The 18,845-nt window shown below is 40.4% G+C and overlaps 1 protein-coding gene across 1 annotated transcript; it reads left to right on the top strand.

Annotated features, from left to right (window-relative positions):
• The first annotated feature begins 291 nt into the window (after window positions 1-291).
• arl4d (ADP-ribosylation factor-like 4D) lies at window positions 292-10,803 on the top strand. Its single transcript, XM_061931711.2, has 2 exons — window positions 292-437; window positions 8,434-10,803. Exon 2 carries the CDS (start codon window positions 8,508-8,510, stop codon window positions 9,111-9,113), a length of 606 nt encoding a protein of 201 aa, XP_061787695.1. The 5' UTR covers window positions 292-437; window positions 8,434-8,507; the 3' UTR covers window positions 9,114-10,803.
• The last annotated feature ends 8,042 nt before the right edge of the window (window positions 10,804-18,845 follow it).

The raw sequence follows: 18,845 nt of genomic DNA on the forward strand, positions 1-18,845 counted from the left end.
GTTCCTCACAGTGGCCACGCAGTGTCGCTGTCTCGTCAACCTGGCAGGCGAGTGCATGAAAAAGGAGAAAATCCTCCAAATAACTTTGAGTCCTCCGACATAATGAATAATAATAATAATAATAATAATAAATCATGAATAATAAATCATGAATAATGAGAGCATCAACATGACATGAAAGAAAGAGCAATAGTAGAAAACATGTAATAAATGAGGGCGGCTCGTTGGCTGTGACGTCATCGCGGCTCTGTGGCGTCCTGCGCGAGGTCTGCGTGATCTTGTCAGGCTGCGTGATCTTGGCGTCAGTCGCAGGACGAGCACGGAGGAAGGACTCTTCATCTTCTTCATCATCTTCAGCAACATGGACTACTTCCTCAACGCACCTTGGTGACGCACACCTCAAGACCACCTCCGCCAAGACCAAGACCAAGACCAAGGTACACACGCTGCACCACACACACATCCTTTATGCGCCGCTCTGTATTCTTTACAAATGTCTTTCGTGGAAACAAACACAATCACTTCACGCACACTGAGGGGACCACAGACTGAGGGGAGGGGGGGGGGCACTTTAGGGCCACAGACTGAGGGGCCACTTTAGGGCTACAGACTTCAGGAGGGCCACTTTAGGGCCACAGACTGAGGGGTCACTTTAGGGCTACAGACTTCAGGAGGGCCACTTTAGGGCCACAGACTGAGGGGCCACTTTAGGGCTACAGACTTCAGGAGGGCCACTTTAGGGCCACAGACTGAGGGGCCACTTTAGGGCTACAGACTTCAGGAGGGCCACTTTAGGGCCACAGACTGAGGGGGCCACTTTAGAGCCACAGACTGAGGGGGGCCACTTTAGGGCCACAGACTGAGGGGACCACTTTAGAGCCACAGACTGAGGTGGCCACTTTAGGGCCACAGACTGAGGGGGCCACTTTAGGGCCACAGACTGAGGGCCACTTTAGGGCTACAGACTGAGGGGGCCACTATAGGGCCACAGACTGAGGGGGGGCACTTTAGTGCCACAGACTGAGGGGGGCCACTATAGGGCCACAGACTTCAGGGGGACCACTTTAGGGCCACAGACTGAGGTGGGGCACTTTAGAGCCACAGACTTCATGGGGGCCACTATAGGGCCACAGACTTCAGGGGGACAACTTTAGGGCCACAGACTGAGGGGAACCACTTTAGAGCCACAGACTTCATGGGGGCCACTTTAGGGCCACAGACTTCAGGGGGGCCACTTTGGTAGTTTAAGCCGTCCAATATGTGGATGTTTCCAAGAAGCAGAACCTGCAACATGACTTGTGAAGGCTGAAGATAGCAAAGCTGACCTGAAACGCTAACATCATGTTGGCAAACAAACAAAATAGCGTCAAAGAAACAACAAACAAAATAGCGTCAAAGTAACAACAAACAAAATAGCGTCAAAGAAACAACAAACAAAATAGCGTCAAAGTAACAACAAACAAAATAGCGTCAAAGAAACAACAAACAAAATAGCGTCAAAGTAACAACAAACAAAATAGCGTCAAAGTAACAACAAACAAAATAGCGTCAAAGTAACAACAAACAAAATAGCGTCAAAGAAACAACAAACAAAATAGCGTCAAAGTAACAACAAACAAAATAGCGTCAAAGTAACAACAAACAAAATAGCGTCAAAGAAACAACAAACAAAATAGCGTCAAAGTAACAACAAACAAAATAGCGCCAAAGAAACAACAAACAAAATAGCGCCAAAGTAACAACAAATAAAATAGCGTCAAAGTAAGAACAAACAAAATAGCGTCAAAGTAACAACAAACAAAATAGCGTCAAAGTAACAACAAACAAAAATAGCGTCAAAGTAACAACAAACAAAATAGCGTCAAAGTAACAACAAACAAAATAGCGTCAAAGTAACAACAAACAAAATAGCGTCAAAGTAACAACAATCAAAATAGCGTCAAAGTAACAACAATCAAAATAGCATCAAAGTAACAACAAACAAAATAGCGTCAAAGTAACAACAAACAAAATAGCGTCAAAGTAACAACAAACAAAATAGCGTCAAAATAAGAACAAACAAAATAGCGTCAAAGTAACAACAAACAAAATAGCGTCAAAGTAACAACAAACAAAATAGTGTCAAAGTAACAACAAACAAAATAGCATCAAAGTAACAACAATCAAAATAGCGTCAAAGTAACAACAAACAAAATAGCGTCAAAGTAACAAACAAAATAGCGTCAAAGTAACAACAAATGCTATCAAAAGTAGCTATTTAAAATACTAGCATGCTTCCAGTTAGCATTAGTCTAACAGCTAAATATGAGTGAGGTGCTAAATGAGCTCAACATCAATCTAGCATGCTAACTTTAGCATGCTAACAGGTGTCATGTGTGTAGCAACACAACATTTGAGGTTGAGGTGCACAAAGCAACTAGCATGCTAATATTAGAATGCTAACGAATGGGCCAAGGGCCACAAATGGCCCCTGGGGGCCACACTTTGGATACTTCCTGCTTTAATGTGAAGAAGATGTTGTGACATCAACAAGAGGATTAAAGCTTCAATCTGTCAGGTGGATTATCTTTAGTCTTGGTCTTTGTCTCGCTAATCAACCTTGATTCAATCATGACTTCCTTCTCACGCCCCCCCCTACATGACAGGCCCCCCTACATGACAGCCCCCCCTACATGACACAGTTGTTATGACACACCCCTGATGTTTATATTTGATATTTCTAGATAGTTCTTTACTAACACTGAAAATACTATTATGCTATTTACTCTCACAATTGTTTTTCACGCCCCCCCCCCCTTATTTGTTATCTGTATGTCATATAGTTCTTTACTAGTATGTGTCATATAGTTCTTTACTAGTATGTGTCATATAGTTCTTTACTAGTATGTGTCATACAGTTCTTTACTAGTATGTGTCATACAGTTCTTTACTAGTATGTGTCATATAGTTCTTTACTAGTATGTGTCATACAGTTCTTTACTAGTATGTGTCATATAGTTCTTTACTAATATGTGTCATATAGTTCTTTACTAGTATGTGTCATATAGTTCTTTACTAGTATGTGTCATACAGTTCTTTACTAGTATGTGTCATATAGTTCTTTACTAGTATGTGTCATATAGTTCTTTACTAGTATGTGTCATATAGTTCTTTACTAGTATGTGTCATATAGTTCTTTACTAGTATGTGTCATACAGTTCTTTACTAGTATGTGTCATACAGTTCTTTACTAGTATGTGTCATACAGTTCTTTACTAGTATGTGTCATATAGTTCTTTACTAGTATGTGTCATATAGTTCTTTACTAGTATGTGTCATATAGTTCTTTACTAGTATGTGTCATATAGTTCTTTACTAGTATGTGTCATATAGTTCTTTACTAGTATGTGTCATATAGTTCTTTACTAGTATCTGTCATATAGTTCTTTACTAGTATCTGTCATATAGTTCTTTACTAGTATGTGTCATATAGTTCTTTACTAGTATGTGTCATATAGTTCTTTACTAGTATCTGTCATATAGTTCTTTACTAGTATGTGTCATATAGTTCTTTACTAGTATGTGTCATATAGTTCTTTACTAGTATCTGTCATATAGTTCTTTACTAGTATGTGTCATATAGTTCTTTACTAGTATGTGTCATATAGTTCTTTACTAGTATGTGTCATATAGTTCTTTACTAGTATGTGTCATATAGTTCTTTACTAGTATGTGTCATATAGTTCTTTACTAGTATGTGTCATACAGTTCTTTACTAGTATGTGTCATATAGTTCTTTACTAGTATGTGTCATATAGTTCTTTACTAGTATGTGTCATATAGTTCTTTACTAGTATGTGTCATATAGTTCTTTACTAGTATGTGTCATATAGTTCTTTACTAGTATGTGTCATATAGTTCTTTACTAGTATGTGTCATATAGTTCTTTACTAGTATGTGTCATATAGTTCTTTACTAGTATCTGTCATATAGTTCTTTACTAGTATGTGTCATATAGTTCTTTACTAGTATGTGTCATATAGTTCTTTACTAGTATCTGTCATATAGTTCTTTACTAGTATGTGTCATATAGTTCTTTACTAGTATGTGTCATATAGTTCTTTACTAGTATCTGTCATATAGTTCTTTACTAGTATGTGTCATATAGTTCTTTACTAGTATGTGTCATATAGTTCTTTACTAGTATGTGTCATATAGTTCTTTACTAGTATGTGTCATATAGTTCTTTACTAGTATGTGTCATATAGTTCTTTACTAATATGTGTCATATAGTTCTTTACTAGTATGTGTCATATAGTTCTTTACTAGTATGTGTCATATAGTTCTTTACTAGTATGTGTCATATAGTTCTTTACTAGTATGTGTCATATAGTTCTTTACTAGTATGTGTCATACAGTTCTTTACTAGTATGTGTCATATAGTTCTTTACTAGCATGTGTCATATAGTTCTTTACTAGTATGTGTCATATAGTTCTTTACTAGTATGTGTCATATAGATCTTTACTAGTATGTGTCATATAGTTCTTTACTAGTATGTGTCATATAGTTCTTTACTAGTATGTGTCATATAGTTCTTTACTAGTATGTGTCATATAGTTCTTTACTAGTATGTGTCATATAGTTCTTTACTAATATGTGTCATATAGTTCTTTACTAGTATGTGTCATATAGTTCTTTACTAGTATGTGTCATATAGTTCTTTACTAGTATGTGTCATACAGTTCTTTACTAGTATGTGTCATATAGTTCTTTACTAGTATGTGTCATATAGTTCTTTACTAGTATGTGTCATATAGTTCTTTACTAGTATCTGTCATATAGTTCTTTACTAGTATGTGTCATATAGTTCTTTACTAGCATGTGTCATATAGTTCTTTACTAGTATGTGTCATATAGTTCTTTACTAGTATGTGTCATATAGTTCTTTACTAGTATGTGTCATATAGTTCTTTACTAGTATGTGTCATATAGTTCTTTACTAGTATGTGTCATATAGTTCTTTACTAGTATGTGTCATATAGTTCTTTACTAGTATGTGTCATATAGTTCTTTACTAGTATGTGTCATATAGTTCTTTACTAATATGTGTCATATAGTTCTTTACTAGTATGTGTCATATAGTTCTTTACTAGTATGTGTCATATAGTTCTTTACTAGTATCTGTCATATAGTTCTTTACTAGTATGTGTCATATAGTTCTTTACTAGTATGTGTCATATAGTTCTTTACTAGTATCTGTCATATAGTTCTTTACTAGTATGTGTCATATAGTTCTTTACTAGTATGTGTCATATAGATCTTTACTAGTATGTGTCATATAGTTCTTTACTAGTATGTGTCATATAGTTCTTTACTAGTATGTGTCATATAGTTCTTTACTAGTATGTGTCATATAGTTCTTTACTAGTATGTGTCATATAGTTCTTTACTAGTATGTGTCATATAGTTCTTTACTAGTATCTGTCATATAGTTCTTTACTAGTATGTGTCATATAGTTCTTTACTAGTATCTGTCATATAGTTCTTTACTAGTATGTGTCATATAGTTCTTTACTAGTATGTGTCATATAGTTCTTTACTAGTATGTGTCATATAGTTCTTTACTAGTATGTGTCATATAGTTCTTTACTAATATGTGTCATATAGTTCTTTACTAGTATCTGTCATATATATATATATCTTCTCACGCCCCCCCTCCCAAGGCTCCCCCTCTAAGTTAATGTCTGTCTTTGTTTAATGACTATGTTTGAAGATAGTTCTTTACACACACTAAACATGCTAATATGCTCTTACCTCTCACGCCCCCCCCCCCCCTTGGGGATAAACATTGTTTTCATGCCCCCCCCCCCCAAGTTAATGCTTTTTTAAATTTGTATCTGTACGTCAAGATAGTTATTAACCAACACTAAATATTCGATTACGCTATTTCCTCTCACGCCCCCCCCCCCAGGTGACATCTTTGTTTTCAAAATTAATGTTTATTATATTATATGTTTCAAGTTATTAACCTGCACTAAAGATGCTATTACCTCTCATGCCCCCCCTTTGGGGAGCAAATGTATTTTGTGCACCCCCCAAAGTTAATATATTTTTTTATCTGTAAGTCAAGATAGTTATTTACCAACGCTGTTACCCTATTTCCTCTCACGCCCCCCCTCCCCCAGGCAACATCAGTTTTTTCACCCCCCCCCCCCTGAATTTAATGTTTATTATTTTATATGTTTCAAGTTACTTACCAACACTAAAGATGCTATTACGCTCTTAACTCTCATGCCCCCCCTTGGGGATCAAATTTATTCTGTGCGCCCCCCCCGAAGTTAATGTCTTTTTGTATCAGTATGTGTCAAGAATGTTATTAACCAACGCTATTACGCTATTTCCTCTCACGCCCCCCCAACATCATTTTTTCACGCCCCCCCTGAATTTAATGTTTATAATGTAAACTTTAATGTAATAGCACTAAAGACACTATTACGCTCTCACCTCTCATGCCCCCCTTATTTTATAGTTATTAACCAACACTAAATATTCTATTTCCCTATTTCATCTCACGCCCCCCCCCCCAGGTGACATCTTTGTTTTCATGCCCCCCCTGAATTAATGTTTATTATATTATATGTTTCAAGTTATTAACCAACACTAAAGATGCTTTTACCTCTCATGCCCCCCCTTTGGGGAGCAAATGTATTTTGTGCACCCCCCAAAGTTAATGTATTTTTTTTATCTGTAAGTCAAGATAGTTATTTACCAACGCTGTTACCCTATTTCCTCTCATGCCCCCCCTCCCCCAGGCAACATCAGTTTTTTCACTCCCCCCCCCTGAATTTAATGTTTATTATTTTATATGTTTCAAGTTATTTACCAACACTAAAGATGCTATTACGCTCTTAACTCTCATGACCCCCCCTTGGGGATCAAATTTATTCTGTGCGCCCCCCCCGAAGTTAATGTCTTTTTGTATCAGTATGTGTCAAGAATGTTATTAACCAACGCTATTACGCTATTTCCTCTCACGCCCCCCCAACATCATTTTTTCACCCCCCCCTGAATTTAATGTTTATAATGTAATTTAATGTAATAGCACTAAAGACACTATTACGCTATTTCCTCTCACGCCCCCCCAACATCATTTTTTCACGCCCCCCCTGAATTTAATGTTTATAATGTAAACTTTAATGTAATAGCACTAAAGACACTATTACGCTCTCACCTCTCATGCCCCCCTTATTTTATAGTTATTAACCAACACTAAATATTCTATTTCCCTATTTCATCTCACGCCCCCCCCCCCCCAGGTGACATCTTTGTTTTCATGCCCCCCCTGAATTAATGTTTATTATATTATATGTTTCAAGTTATTAACCAACACTAAAGATGCTTTTACCTCTCATGCCCCCCCTTTGGGGAGCAAATGTATTTTGTCCCCCAAAGTTAATGTATTTTTTTTATCTGTAAGTCAAGATAGTTATTTACCAATGCTGTTACCCTATTTCCTCTCACGCCCCCCAACCCCCAGGCAACATCAGTTTTTTCACCCCCCCCCCCCTGAATTTAATGTTTATTATTTTATATGTTTCAAGTTACTTACCAACACTAAAGATGCTATTACGCTCTTAACTCTCATGCCCCCCCTTGGGGATCAAATTTATTCTGTGCGCCCCCCCCCCCCGCAGTTAATGTCTTTTTGTATCAGTATGTGTCAAGAATGTTATTAACCAACGCTATGACGCTATTTCCTCTCACGCCCCCCCAACATCATTTTTTCACCCCCCCCTGAATTTAATGTTTATAATGTAATTTAATGTAATAGCACTAAAGACACTATTACGCTCTCACCTCTCAAGCCCCCCCTTATTTTATAGTTATTAACCAACACTAAATATTCTATTTCCCTATTTCCTCTCATGCCCCCCCCAGGTGACATCTTTGTTTTCATGCCCCCCCTGAATTAATGTTTATTATATTATATGTTTCAAGTTATTAACCTGCACTAAAGATGCTATTACCTCTCATGCCCCCCCTTTGGGGAGCAAATGTATTTTGTGCACCCCCCAAAGTTAATGTATTTTTTTATCTGTAAGTCAAGATAGTTATTTATCAACGCTGTTACCCTATTTCCTCTCACGCCCCCCCACCCCCAGGCAACATCAGTTTTTTCACCCCCCCCTGAATTTAATGTTTATTATTTTATATGTTTCAAGTTACTTACCAACACTAAAGATGCTATTATGCTCTTACCTCTCATGGCCCCCCCTTGGGGATCAAATTTATTCTGTGCCCCCCCCCCCCCGAAGTCAATGTCTTGATGCTATCAAGCTAATGCCTTTCAGCTCCCCCCCAAATATCATGGCGCCCCCCCGGGAGGGCCCTGCCCCACTGAGAAGCCCTGGATAAGAAGGGACTTCATTTAATCCTTTGTTTGTTTTGCTCAGGTTTGTGGACTCCCTGATGCCGGTCTGAAGCCGAGAGGACCCAAAGCAGCAGGCCAGTCCTCAGCTGTGGAATTATGGGTAACCACCTGGGCGACATGGCCCCCCCCAGCTGCTTCCTGCCCAGCTTCCAGCGCGTGCACGTGGTGGTGGTCGGCCTGGACTCGGCCGGCAAGACGTCTCTGCTGTACCGGCTGAAGCTGAAGGACTTTGTGGAGACCATCCCCACCAAGGGCTTCAACACGGAGAAGGTGAAGGTGGCGGTGGGCGGCTCCCGGGCCGTCACCTTCCAGGTGTGGGACGTGGGCGGCCAGGAGAAGCTCCGCCCCCTCTGGAAGTCGTACACGCGGCGCACGGACGGGCTGGTGTTCGTGGTGGACGCCTCTGAGGCGGAGCGCATGGAGGAGGCCCGGGTGGAGCTCCACAAGATCAGCCGCAGCTCGGAGAACCAGGGCGTCCCCGTCTTGGTCCTGGCCAACAAGCAGGACCTGGACGCCGCCCTCCCCGCCGGCCAGGTGGAGAAGCTGCTGGCCGTGCACGAACTGAGCGCGTGCACGCCGCGCCACGTGCACGGCTGCAGCGCTGTGGACGGCGAGGGCGTTCAGCAGGGCCTGGAGAAGCTCTACCACATGATCCTGAGGAGGAGGAAGCTGGTGAAACACAGCCGGAGCAGGAGGAGATGAAGACCGGCCTGGTCCGGGAGATGTAGACCGGCCTGGTCCAGGAGATGTAGACCGGCCTGGTCCGGGAGATGTAGACCGGCCTGGTCCAGGAGATGTAGACCGGCCTGGTCCAGGAGATGTAGACCGGCCTGGTCCAGGAGATGTAGACTGGCCTGGTCCAGGAGATGTAGACCAACCTGGTCCAGGAGCTGTAGACCAACCTGGTCCACCATCTTGAGAGCACAAGTCCTCTTAGGAAAACCCAACCAGGGTGGACTTTCATTCCCAATCAGTCAAATGTCTAACGGTCTTCCAGAAGTACTTATTCCAGTTTAACACGCTCACCTGTCCTCTCGGGTACACCTGCACAGTCCAGTTCTTACCACATTGGATCTCCCGTCATTGTGCTTGTAGTTGGCAACCTTTAGGTTAGAGCACACCTTTTTATATGGAAGAAGGTATGTCAGGAACATTTCCTGCTGGGCTGGCACAGACCAGACTAGTCCAGCTCCGAACTGCCAGCATGACTTTGTAGGATCTCTTTTCATACTTCTTGACTTTGTAGGTCAAGGTTTTGTAGACCAAACTTTTCCATAACTGTCCAAAAATTTGAGTTCATGGTTCTCGCCTGAAAAAGGGTGGAGTGCCAAGTCCGGGTTGGGGACCAGATCTTGCCCCAAGTGCAGGAGTTCAAGTACCTGGGAGTCCTGTAGATCTAGGTTTTGTAGACCAAACTTCTCCATTACTGGCAAACAGTACCACCACCTCCAATTCCGAGTCCATGGTTCTCGCCCGGAAAAGGGTGGAGTGTCAACTCCGGGTTGGGGGGGAGAACTTGCCCTAAGTGGAGGAGTTCAAGTATCTGGGAGTCTTGTTCACCAGTGAGGGAAGAGTGGATCGGTGCGGCGTCTGCAGTGATGCGGACGCTGTATCGGTCCGTCCTGGTGAAGAAGGAGCTGAGCCGGAAGGCAAAGCTCTCAATTTACCGGTGGATCTACCATCCTCACCTATGGTCATGATCTTTGGGCTACGACCTAAAGGACAAGATCACAGGTACAAGATCTACGACCCTATCCTCATCTGTGGTCATGATCTTTGGGTTATGACTGAAGGACTAGATCACGGGTACAAGATCTACAACCCTGTCCTCACCGATGGTCATGATCTTTGGGTTATGACCGACAGGACTAGATCACGGGTACAAGATCTACAACCTTATCCTCACCTATGGTCATGATCTTTGGGTTATGACTGAAGGACTAGATCACGGGTACAAGATCTACAACCTTATCCTCACCTATGGTCATGATCTTTGAGTTATGACTGAAGGACAAGATCACGGGTACAAGATCTATGACCTTATCCTCACCTGTGGTCATGATCTTTGGGTTATGACTGAAGGACAAGATCACGGGTACAAGATCTACAACCCTATCCTCACCTATGGTCATGATCTTTGAGTTATGACTGAAGGACAAGATTACGGGTACAAGATCTATGACCCTATCCTCACCTGTGGTCATGATCTTTGGGTTATGACTGAAGGACAAGATCACGGGTACAAGATCTACAACCCTATCCTCACCTATGGTCATGATCTTTGAGTTATGACTGAAGGACAAGAATACGGGTACAAGATCTATGACCCTATCCTCACCTATGGTCATGATCTTTGAGTTATGACTGAAGGACAAGATTACGGGTACAAGATCTATGACCCTATCCTCACCTGTGGTCATGATCTTTGGGTTATGACTGAAGGACAAGATCACGGGTACAAGATCTATGACCCTATCCTCACCTATGGTCATGATCTTTGAGTTATGACTGAAGGACAAGATTACGGGTACAAGATCTACAACCCTGTCCTCACCGATGGTCATGATCTTTGGGTTATGACCGACAGGACTAGATCACGGGTACAAGATCTACAACCTTATCCTCACCGATGGTCATGATCTTTGGGTTATGACCGACAGGACTAGATCACGGGTACAAGATCTACAACCTTATCCTCACCTATGGTCATGATCTTTGAGTTATGACTGAAGGACAAGATCACGGGTACAAGATCTACAACCCTATCCTCACCTATGGTCATGATCTTTGGGTTATGACTGAAGGACAAGATCTACAACCCTATCCTCACCTGTGGTCATGATCTTTGGGTTATGACTGTTGGACAAGATCACGGGTACGAGTGTCTCTCCCTTAGAGATAGAGTGAGAAGTTCTGTAACACGGAGAGGATCCAGATGCGGTGGTTCGGGCATCTGGTCAGAATGTCACCTGAAAGTCTCCCCGGGGAGATGTTTAGGGCAAAGGAGAACACGGGGAAGACCTCGGACAGGTTGGGGGGGGGACTATGACTCCCAGCTGGCCTGGGAACGCCTCGGGATCTCCCAGGAGGGGATGGACCAAGTGGCTGGGGAGAGGGAAGTCTGGACTCCTCTGCTTAGGCTGCTGCCCCCGCGACCCCACCTGGGATTAGTGGAAGAAAATGGATGGATGATGGAGAAGCACTACTTCTTCCCTCTATGACACTTGCAATTAGGCTACTATTACTACTACTAATACTATTATTACTACTATTACTACTACTAATACTATTATTACTACTACTACTATTATTACTACTATTATTACTACTTGTACTACTAAGAAGACGATAGAAAGGATGTTTTTGTAACTTGTTTGAAGGAATAAATCACAGCAACTATAAACCAAATGGATGTTTTGTGTGCTCATATTTCATGTAAAAAGATGAGTTTGGAGGTCAAAGGTGGTCCAACAGAGCGATGCTACATGTGGAAATACTACATTACCCAGAATGCACAGCGCCCAGGAACAGGAAGTGGGTCTGAGTTACAGTTGTGTGGTTTCATCAATAAATAGTTGACTATGTTCCTGTTTGAAGAAACACACAAAGGTGTCGATTGGACCACAGGTGTCGTTTGTGGCCCTCAGGCAATTCTTTTTAACGGCCCCTGGCACATTTGAAAAGTAATATTACCACAAAAAAAACAAAAAAACAGGTGAAATGTCAGAAAAAAATGTTTTAAAAATGACACAAAGCTGCCAAACTGTGTTTTCTTTTCAAAACTCATTTCTCAAAAAACTGTGAACATTTCTAATTGACAAATAAATGTGAGTTGATTAGAGTTTTGAATATTGATATATGACTTCTCTTTGACACATGTATGAGTGGGGGGCCTTTTGGGGCCCCGAGAACTTAAGTGTGTGTTTTATTTTTACAACTGTCATTGTTCACCAAATAATAATGAATTCAAATCAATGTTATGAATGATTGATCTATTTAGGACTTCAATCACTTTACATCAAATATTACACTTCAAACATTTCTTTTTGAAAAAAATATCTTTTTTTTTTTTTTTTTTTTTTTTTTTTTTTGACAAAAAGCCCTATAAGACATTAAAGAAGTAAAAAGTACCGGATGGACCTGAAGTGAATATATGAACATTTTTAACACTTGAATGACCTTGTTGGTCCCACACTCACTTTATTCCTATAAATAAATATAAATAAACATTAACACTCACTTTATTCCTATAAATAAATATAAATAAACATTAACACTCACTTTATTCCTATAAATAAATATAAATAAACTTTAACACTCACTTTATTCCTATAAATAAATATAAATAAACATTAACACTCACTTTATTCCTATAAATAAATATAAATAAACTTTAACACTCACTTTATTCCTATAAATAAATGTAAATAAACATTAACACTCACTTTATTTCTAAAAATAAATATAAATAAATTTCAACATTCACTTTATTCCTATAAATAAATATAAATAAACATTAACACTCACTTTATTCCTATAAATAAATATAATTAAACTTTAACACTCACTTTATTCCTATAAATAAATATAAATAAATTTCAACATTCACTTTATTCCTATAAATAAATATAAATAAACATTAACACTCACTTTATTCCTATAAATAAATATAATTAAACTTTAACACTCACTTTATTCCTATAAATAAATATAAATAAACTTTAACACTCACTTTATTCCTATAAATAAATATAAATAAACTTTAACACTCACTTTATTCCTATAAATAAATATAAATAAACTTTAACACTCACTTTATTCCTATAAATAAATATAATTAAACTTTAACACTCACTTTATTCCTATAAATAAATATAAATAAACATTAACACTCACTTTATTTCTATAAATAAATAAAAATAAACTTTAACGCTCACTTTATTCCTATAAATAAATATAAATACATTTTAACATTCACTTTATTCCTATAAATAAATATAAATAAACATTAACACTCACTTTATTCCTATAAATAAATATAATTAAACTTTAACACTCACTTTATTCCTATAAATAAATATAAATAAACTTTAACGCTCACTTTATTTCTATAAATAAATATAAATACATTTCAACACTCACTTTATTCCTATAAATAAATATAATTAAACTTTAACACTCACTTTATTCCTATAAATAAATATAAATTAACTTTATCACTCACCAACATTGAGAAGAGCTTTAAAGTCTTTATTTTAATAATAATAATAATAGATTTTATTTGTAAAAAGCACTTTACATTGAGTAAACAACCTCAAAGTGCTACAGTGTATTAAATAAAAATAAAAAGATAATAAAAAATAAATAAAAATAAAAACTAGAACAGCCAAATAGCTAAAACTAGTATGCATATATCTAAAAATAGGCTTTTTTTAAAAAAAGAAGGGTTTTTAAGCCTTTTTTAAAAGCATCCACAGTCTGTGGTGTCCTCAGGTGGTCAGGGAGAGCGTTCCACAGACTGGGAGCGGCGGAACAGAAAGCCCGGTCTCCCATTGTTCGTAGCTTTGTCCTCGGAGGTTGGAGGAGGTTAGCCTGTCCGGAGCGGAGGTGTGGTGTGGAGGATTTGGGGGTGAGCAGTTCTTTGAGGTAGAGGAGGGCATTTCCTCTTTATTTTCTATTAGGAAATGAAGCTGATTGGACAAAATAGGCATCATCATTTGGTGGATTGACACGATCGCGACTCGGTCAAAAAACTCGACCTGCGCTTCCTTTTTAGAATCCTGTCATGTGACTGCAGTCCTTTGAACGTGACCACGTGACCACGTGACCATGTGACCATGTGACCACGTGACCATGTGACCATGTGACCACGTGACCATGTGACCACGTGACCATGTGACCACGTGACCATGTGACCACGTGACCATGTGACCATGTGACCACGTGACCACGTGACCACGTGACCACGTGACCATGTGACCATGTGACCAGGTTTGCACTTAAAGCACTTGCTGAGCCACAATCCTGCGTCAAGTAGCCGCTGGACCTCATTACGCAACATGCTCGCCCCTCCCCCGCACGGCGTGATGACATAATAAGTTGCAAAAGTCCTTGCCCAAGAGCACAATGTCAGCGCCTGTGTGACCTCTGTGACCTCTGTGCACCTGTGTGCACCTGTGTGACTTCTGTGCACCTGTGTGACCTCTGTGACCTGTGTGACCTGTGTGACCTCTGTGCACCTGGCAGCTCATTAAAACTCAGGAGGAAAAAATGTCCTCAAGGATGTGGACTCGTCTTCTCTGAAGCAGCCAGATGGTTTCTCCAGGCTTCATTTGCATTGGTTTGTTATTATAATAAGGACAGCAAAATGACACATAATAATACAATAATAACACATAATATTACAATAATAATAGATAACACAATTATAATACATAATAATACAAATATAATTAATAATGACACGATTATAATACATAATAATACAATAATACATAATAAAATAATGATACATAATAATACAAGAATAATAGCTAATACAATATAATAATAATGGATAACACAATAACAATACACGATAATACATAATAATACAATATAATAGATAACACAATTATGATACATAATAATAATACAAGAATAGATACCACAATTATTATACATAATGAAATAATACACAATAATACAATAATACATAATACAATAATAACACATACTATTACAATAATAATAGATAACACAATTATAATACATAACAATATAATAATAGTACAAATATAATTGATAATGACACGAATATAATACATAATGAAATAATGATACATAATACAAGAATAATAGATAATAAATAACAATTATAATACATAATAATACAATGATAATACATAATACAAGAATAATAGATAATACAATATAATAATAATAGATAATAACACAATAGCAATACACAATAATACATTATAATATAATATAATAGATAACAAAATGATGATACATAATAATTCAATAATACAAGAATAGATAACACAATTATATGACAATACAATAATAATAAATAATAACACAATTATAATACATAACACAAATGATCCACTTTGTAGCTACATTTAGCGAGTAGGGCGGGGCTGTGTATATATATATATATATATATATAACTATGTTTTTTTCTCTAATAACCACAAATGGTATTATATTGTGTTATGTATGATCATGTCTGTTGGCATGTTGTGTTGCTTCCATTGTTTTTTTTTTGCACCATGACAAGGGAAGGTTGTTTGCATTGGGTCACGTAAGTGAATGCTGTGCTTGATTTTATTCAAAGCCTGATAATTGTTGCACACCCGTCTTAAAGACTTTCAATCACTGATATTTAAATTCTCTTGTTGCACACCCGTCTTAAAGACTTAAATTCTCTTGTTGCACACCCGTCTTAATTTAAATTCTCTTGTTGCACACCCGTCTTAAAGACTTAAATTCTCTTGTTGCACACCCGTCTTAAAGACTTAAATTCTCTTGTTGCACACCCGTCTTAAAGACTTAAATTCTCTTGTTGCACACCCGTCTTAATTTAAATTCTCTTGTTGCACACCCGTCTTAAAGACTTCAATTCTCTTGTTGCACACCCGTCTTAAAGACTTAAATTCTCTTGTTGCACACCTGTCTTAATGACTTAAATTCTCTTGTTGCACACCCGTCTTAATTTAAATTCTCTTGTTGCACACCCGTCTTAAAGACTTCAATTCTCTTGTTGCACACCCGTCTTAAAGACTTAAATTCTCTTGTTGCACACCCGTCTTAAAGACTTAAATTGTCTTGTTGCACACCCATCTTACAGACTTTCAATCAATGATATTTAAATTCTCTTGTTGCACACCCGTCTTAAAGACTTAAATTCTCTTGTTGCACACCCGTCTTAAAGACTTAAATTCTCTTGTTGCACACCCGTCTTAAAGACTTTTAATCACTATATTTAAATTCTCTTGTTGCACACCCGTCTTAAAGACTTAAATTCTCTTGCTGCACACCCGTCTTAAAGACTTAAATTCTCTTGTTGCACACCCGTCTTAAAGACTTAAATTCTCTTGTTGCACACCCGTCTTAAAGACTTTTAATCACTGATATTTAAATTCTCTTGCTGCACACCCGTCTTCCAGACTTTCAATCAAGTAGTCAGTTAGAAAGTAGCAAAGTCTTCATTTGATCTTCTGGTGCCTGAAGCTCAGCAGCTTGGTGCTCTGCTGCCATCCGAGGCAATCATCTTAGAGGACAGGCTGGATGCTCTTTGTCTCCTGGGCTTTTCTGCCCGCTGCTTCCTCCTCCTGCTCTCGGCAGGCTGCAGGCGGTGTGGATGTCAGACTTTGACCTAGAAAGTGGCAGAAAGTCAGAGAGCATGATGGGAACCACGGGGCATAAACCAGGGACAGGCTCATCAACGTGGTGCGGTTCTCCACCACTAATCTTGATAGGGACTCTCTGGGAGTTCTCTGCTTCTCCGACCGCCACAAACCTTTTTTGACCTTTATACTTCTAAGACTTTGGCTTGCTCACTGGTTCTTTGGAAGAATGCTGTCAAACCCCCACAGCAGTCAAAAGATTCCTACCTCTGCAGATACAACGAGTCCTTTAATGAGCAGTAAAAATGCTTCCTGGAGTCCTCGTGATGAAAAAGCCACTGTTAAGGCCCTGAGACCTAATGTCCTATCACCATGGCAACCCTGGCTTTATCGCTCCCTAAAGGGTGATGAAGGGTCAGATTGCATGCTGGACGTCACGCGGGTCAGCGAGAGATTAGAGTCTGCGATCAATAGCGCAGTCAGGAGAGGTTCTTCCCCTGCTGACCTTCGGTAGGTTCAGGTGTCACACGGCCAAACGCTCTTGGGGACGCTGAGGTGACGTCTGCAAGGTCTTGAAGATGCTGAAGTGACGTCTGCAAGGTCTTGAAGACGCTGAGGTGACGTCTGCAAGGTCTTGGGGACGCTGAGGTGAGGTCTGCAAGGTGTTGAAGACGCTGAAGTGACGTCTGCAAGGTCTTGAAGACGCTGAGGTGAGGTCTGCAAGGTCTTGAAGACGCTGAAGTGACGTCTGCAAGGTCTTGAAGACGCTGAGGTGAGGTCGGCAAGGTCTTGGGGACGCTGAGGTGACGTCTGCAAGGTCTTGAAGACGCTGAGGTGACGTCTGCAAGGTGTTGAAGACGCTGAGGTGACGTCTGCAAGGTCTTGAAGACACTGAAGTGACGTCTGCAAGGTCTTGAAGACGCTGAGGTGAGGTCTGCAAGGTCTTGAAGACGCTGAAGTGACGTCTGCAAGGTCTTGAAGACGCTGAGGTGACGTCTACAAGGTGTTGAAGACGCTGAAGTGACGTCTGCAAGGTCTTGAAGACGCTGAGGTGACGTCTGCAAGGTGTTGAAGACGCTGAGGTGACGTCTGCAAGGTGTTGAAGACGCTGAGGTGACGTCTGCAAGGTCTTGGGGACGCTGGTGACATCTGCAAGGTCTTGAAGACGCTGAGGTGACGTCTGCAAGGTCTTGAAGACGCTGAGGTGACGTCTGCAAGGTCTTGAAGACGCTGAGGTGACGTCTACAAGGTGTTGAAGACGCTGAGGTGACGTCTGCAAGGTGTTGAAGACGCTGAAGTGACGTCTGCAAGGTGTTGAAGACGCTGAGGTGACGTCTGCAAGGTCTTGAAGACGATGAGGTGACGTCTACAAGGTGTTGAAGACGCTGAGGTGACGTCTGCAAGGTCTTGGGGACGCTGAGGTGACGTCTGCAAGGTCTTGGGGACGCTGAGGTGACGTCTGCAAGGTCTTGGGGACGCTGAGGTGACGTCTGCAAGGTCTTGAAGACGCTGAGGTGACGTCTGCAAGGTCTTGGGGACGCTGAGGTGACGTCTGCAAGGTCTTGAAGACGCTGAGGTGACGTCTGCAAGGTCTTGGGGACGCTGAGGTGACGTCTGCAAGGTCTTGAAGATGCTGAGGTGACGTCTGCAAGGTCTTGAAGACGCTGAGGTGACGTCTGCAAGGTCTTGGGGACGCTGAGGTGACGTCTGCAAGGTGTTGAAGACGCTGAGGTGACGTCTGCAAGGTCTTGAAGACGCTGAGATGAGGTCTGCAAGATCTTGGGGACGCTGAGGTGATGTCTGCAAGGTCTTGAAGACGCTGAGGTGACGTCTGCAAGGTCTTGGGGACGCTGAGGTGACGTCTGCAAGGTCTTGAAGACGCTGAGGTGACATCTACAAGGTGTTGAAGACGCTGAGGTGACGTCTGCAAGGTCTTGAAGACGCTGAGGTGACGTCTGCAAGGTCTTGGGGACGCTGAGGTGACGTCTGCAAGGTCTTGGGGACGCTGAGGTGACGTCTGCAAGGTCTTGGGGACGCTGAGGTGACGTCTGCAAGGTCTGGACGGAAGGAGGGAAGGAGCAGAAGGTCTTCTGGGGGTCCC

Source organism: Nerophis lumbriciformis, linkage group LG39, assembly GCF_033978685.3.
Source record: "Nerophis lumbriciformis linkage group LG39, RoL_Nlum_v2.1, whole genome shotgun sequence".
Lineage (NCBI taxonomy): Eukaryota > Metazoa > Chordata > Actinopteri > Syngnathiformes > Syngnathidae > Nerophis > Nerophis lumbriciformis.

Bases quoted from the DNA above. Each gene is read 5' to 3' on its own strand.
- arl4d (XM_061931711.2), top strand. From the start codon at position 8,508: ATGGGTAACCACCTGGGCGACATGGCCCCCCCCAGCTGCTTCCTGCCC.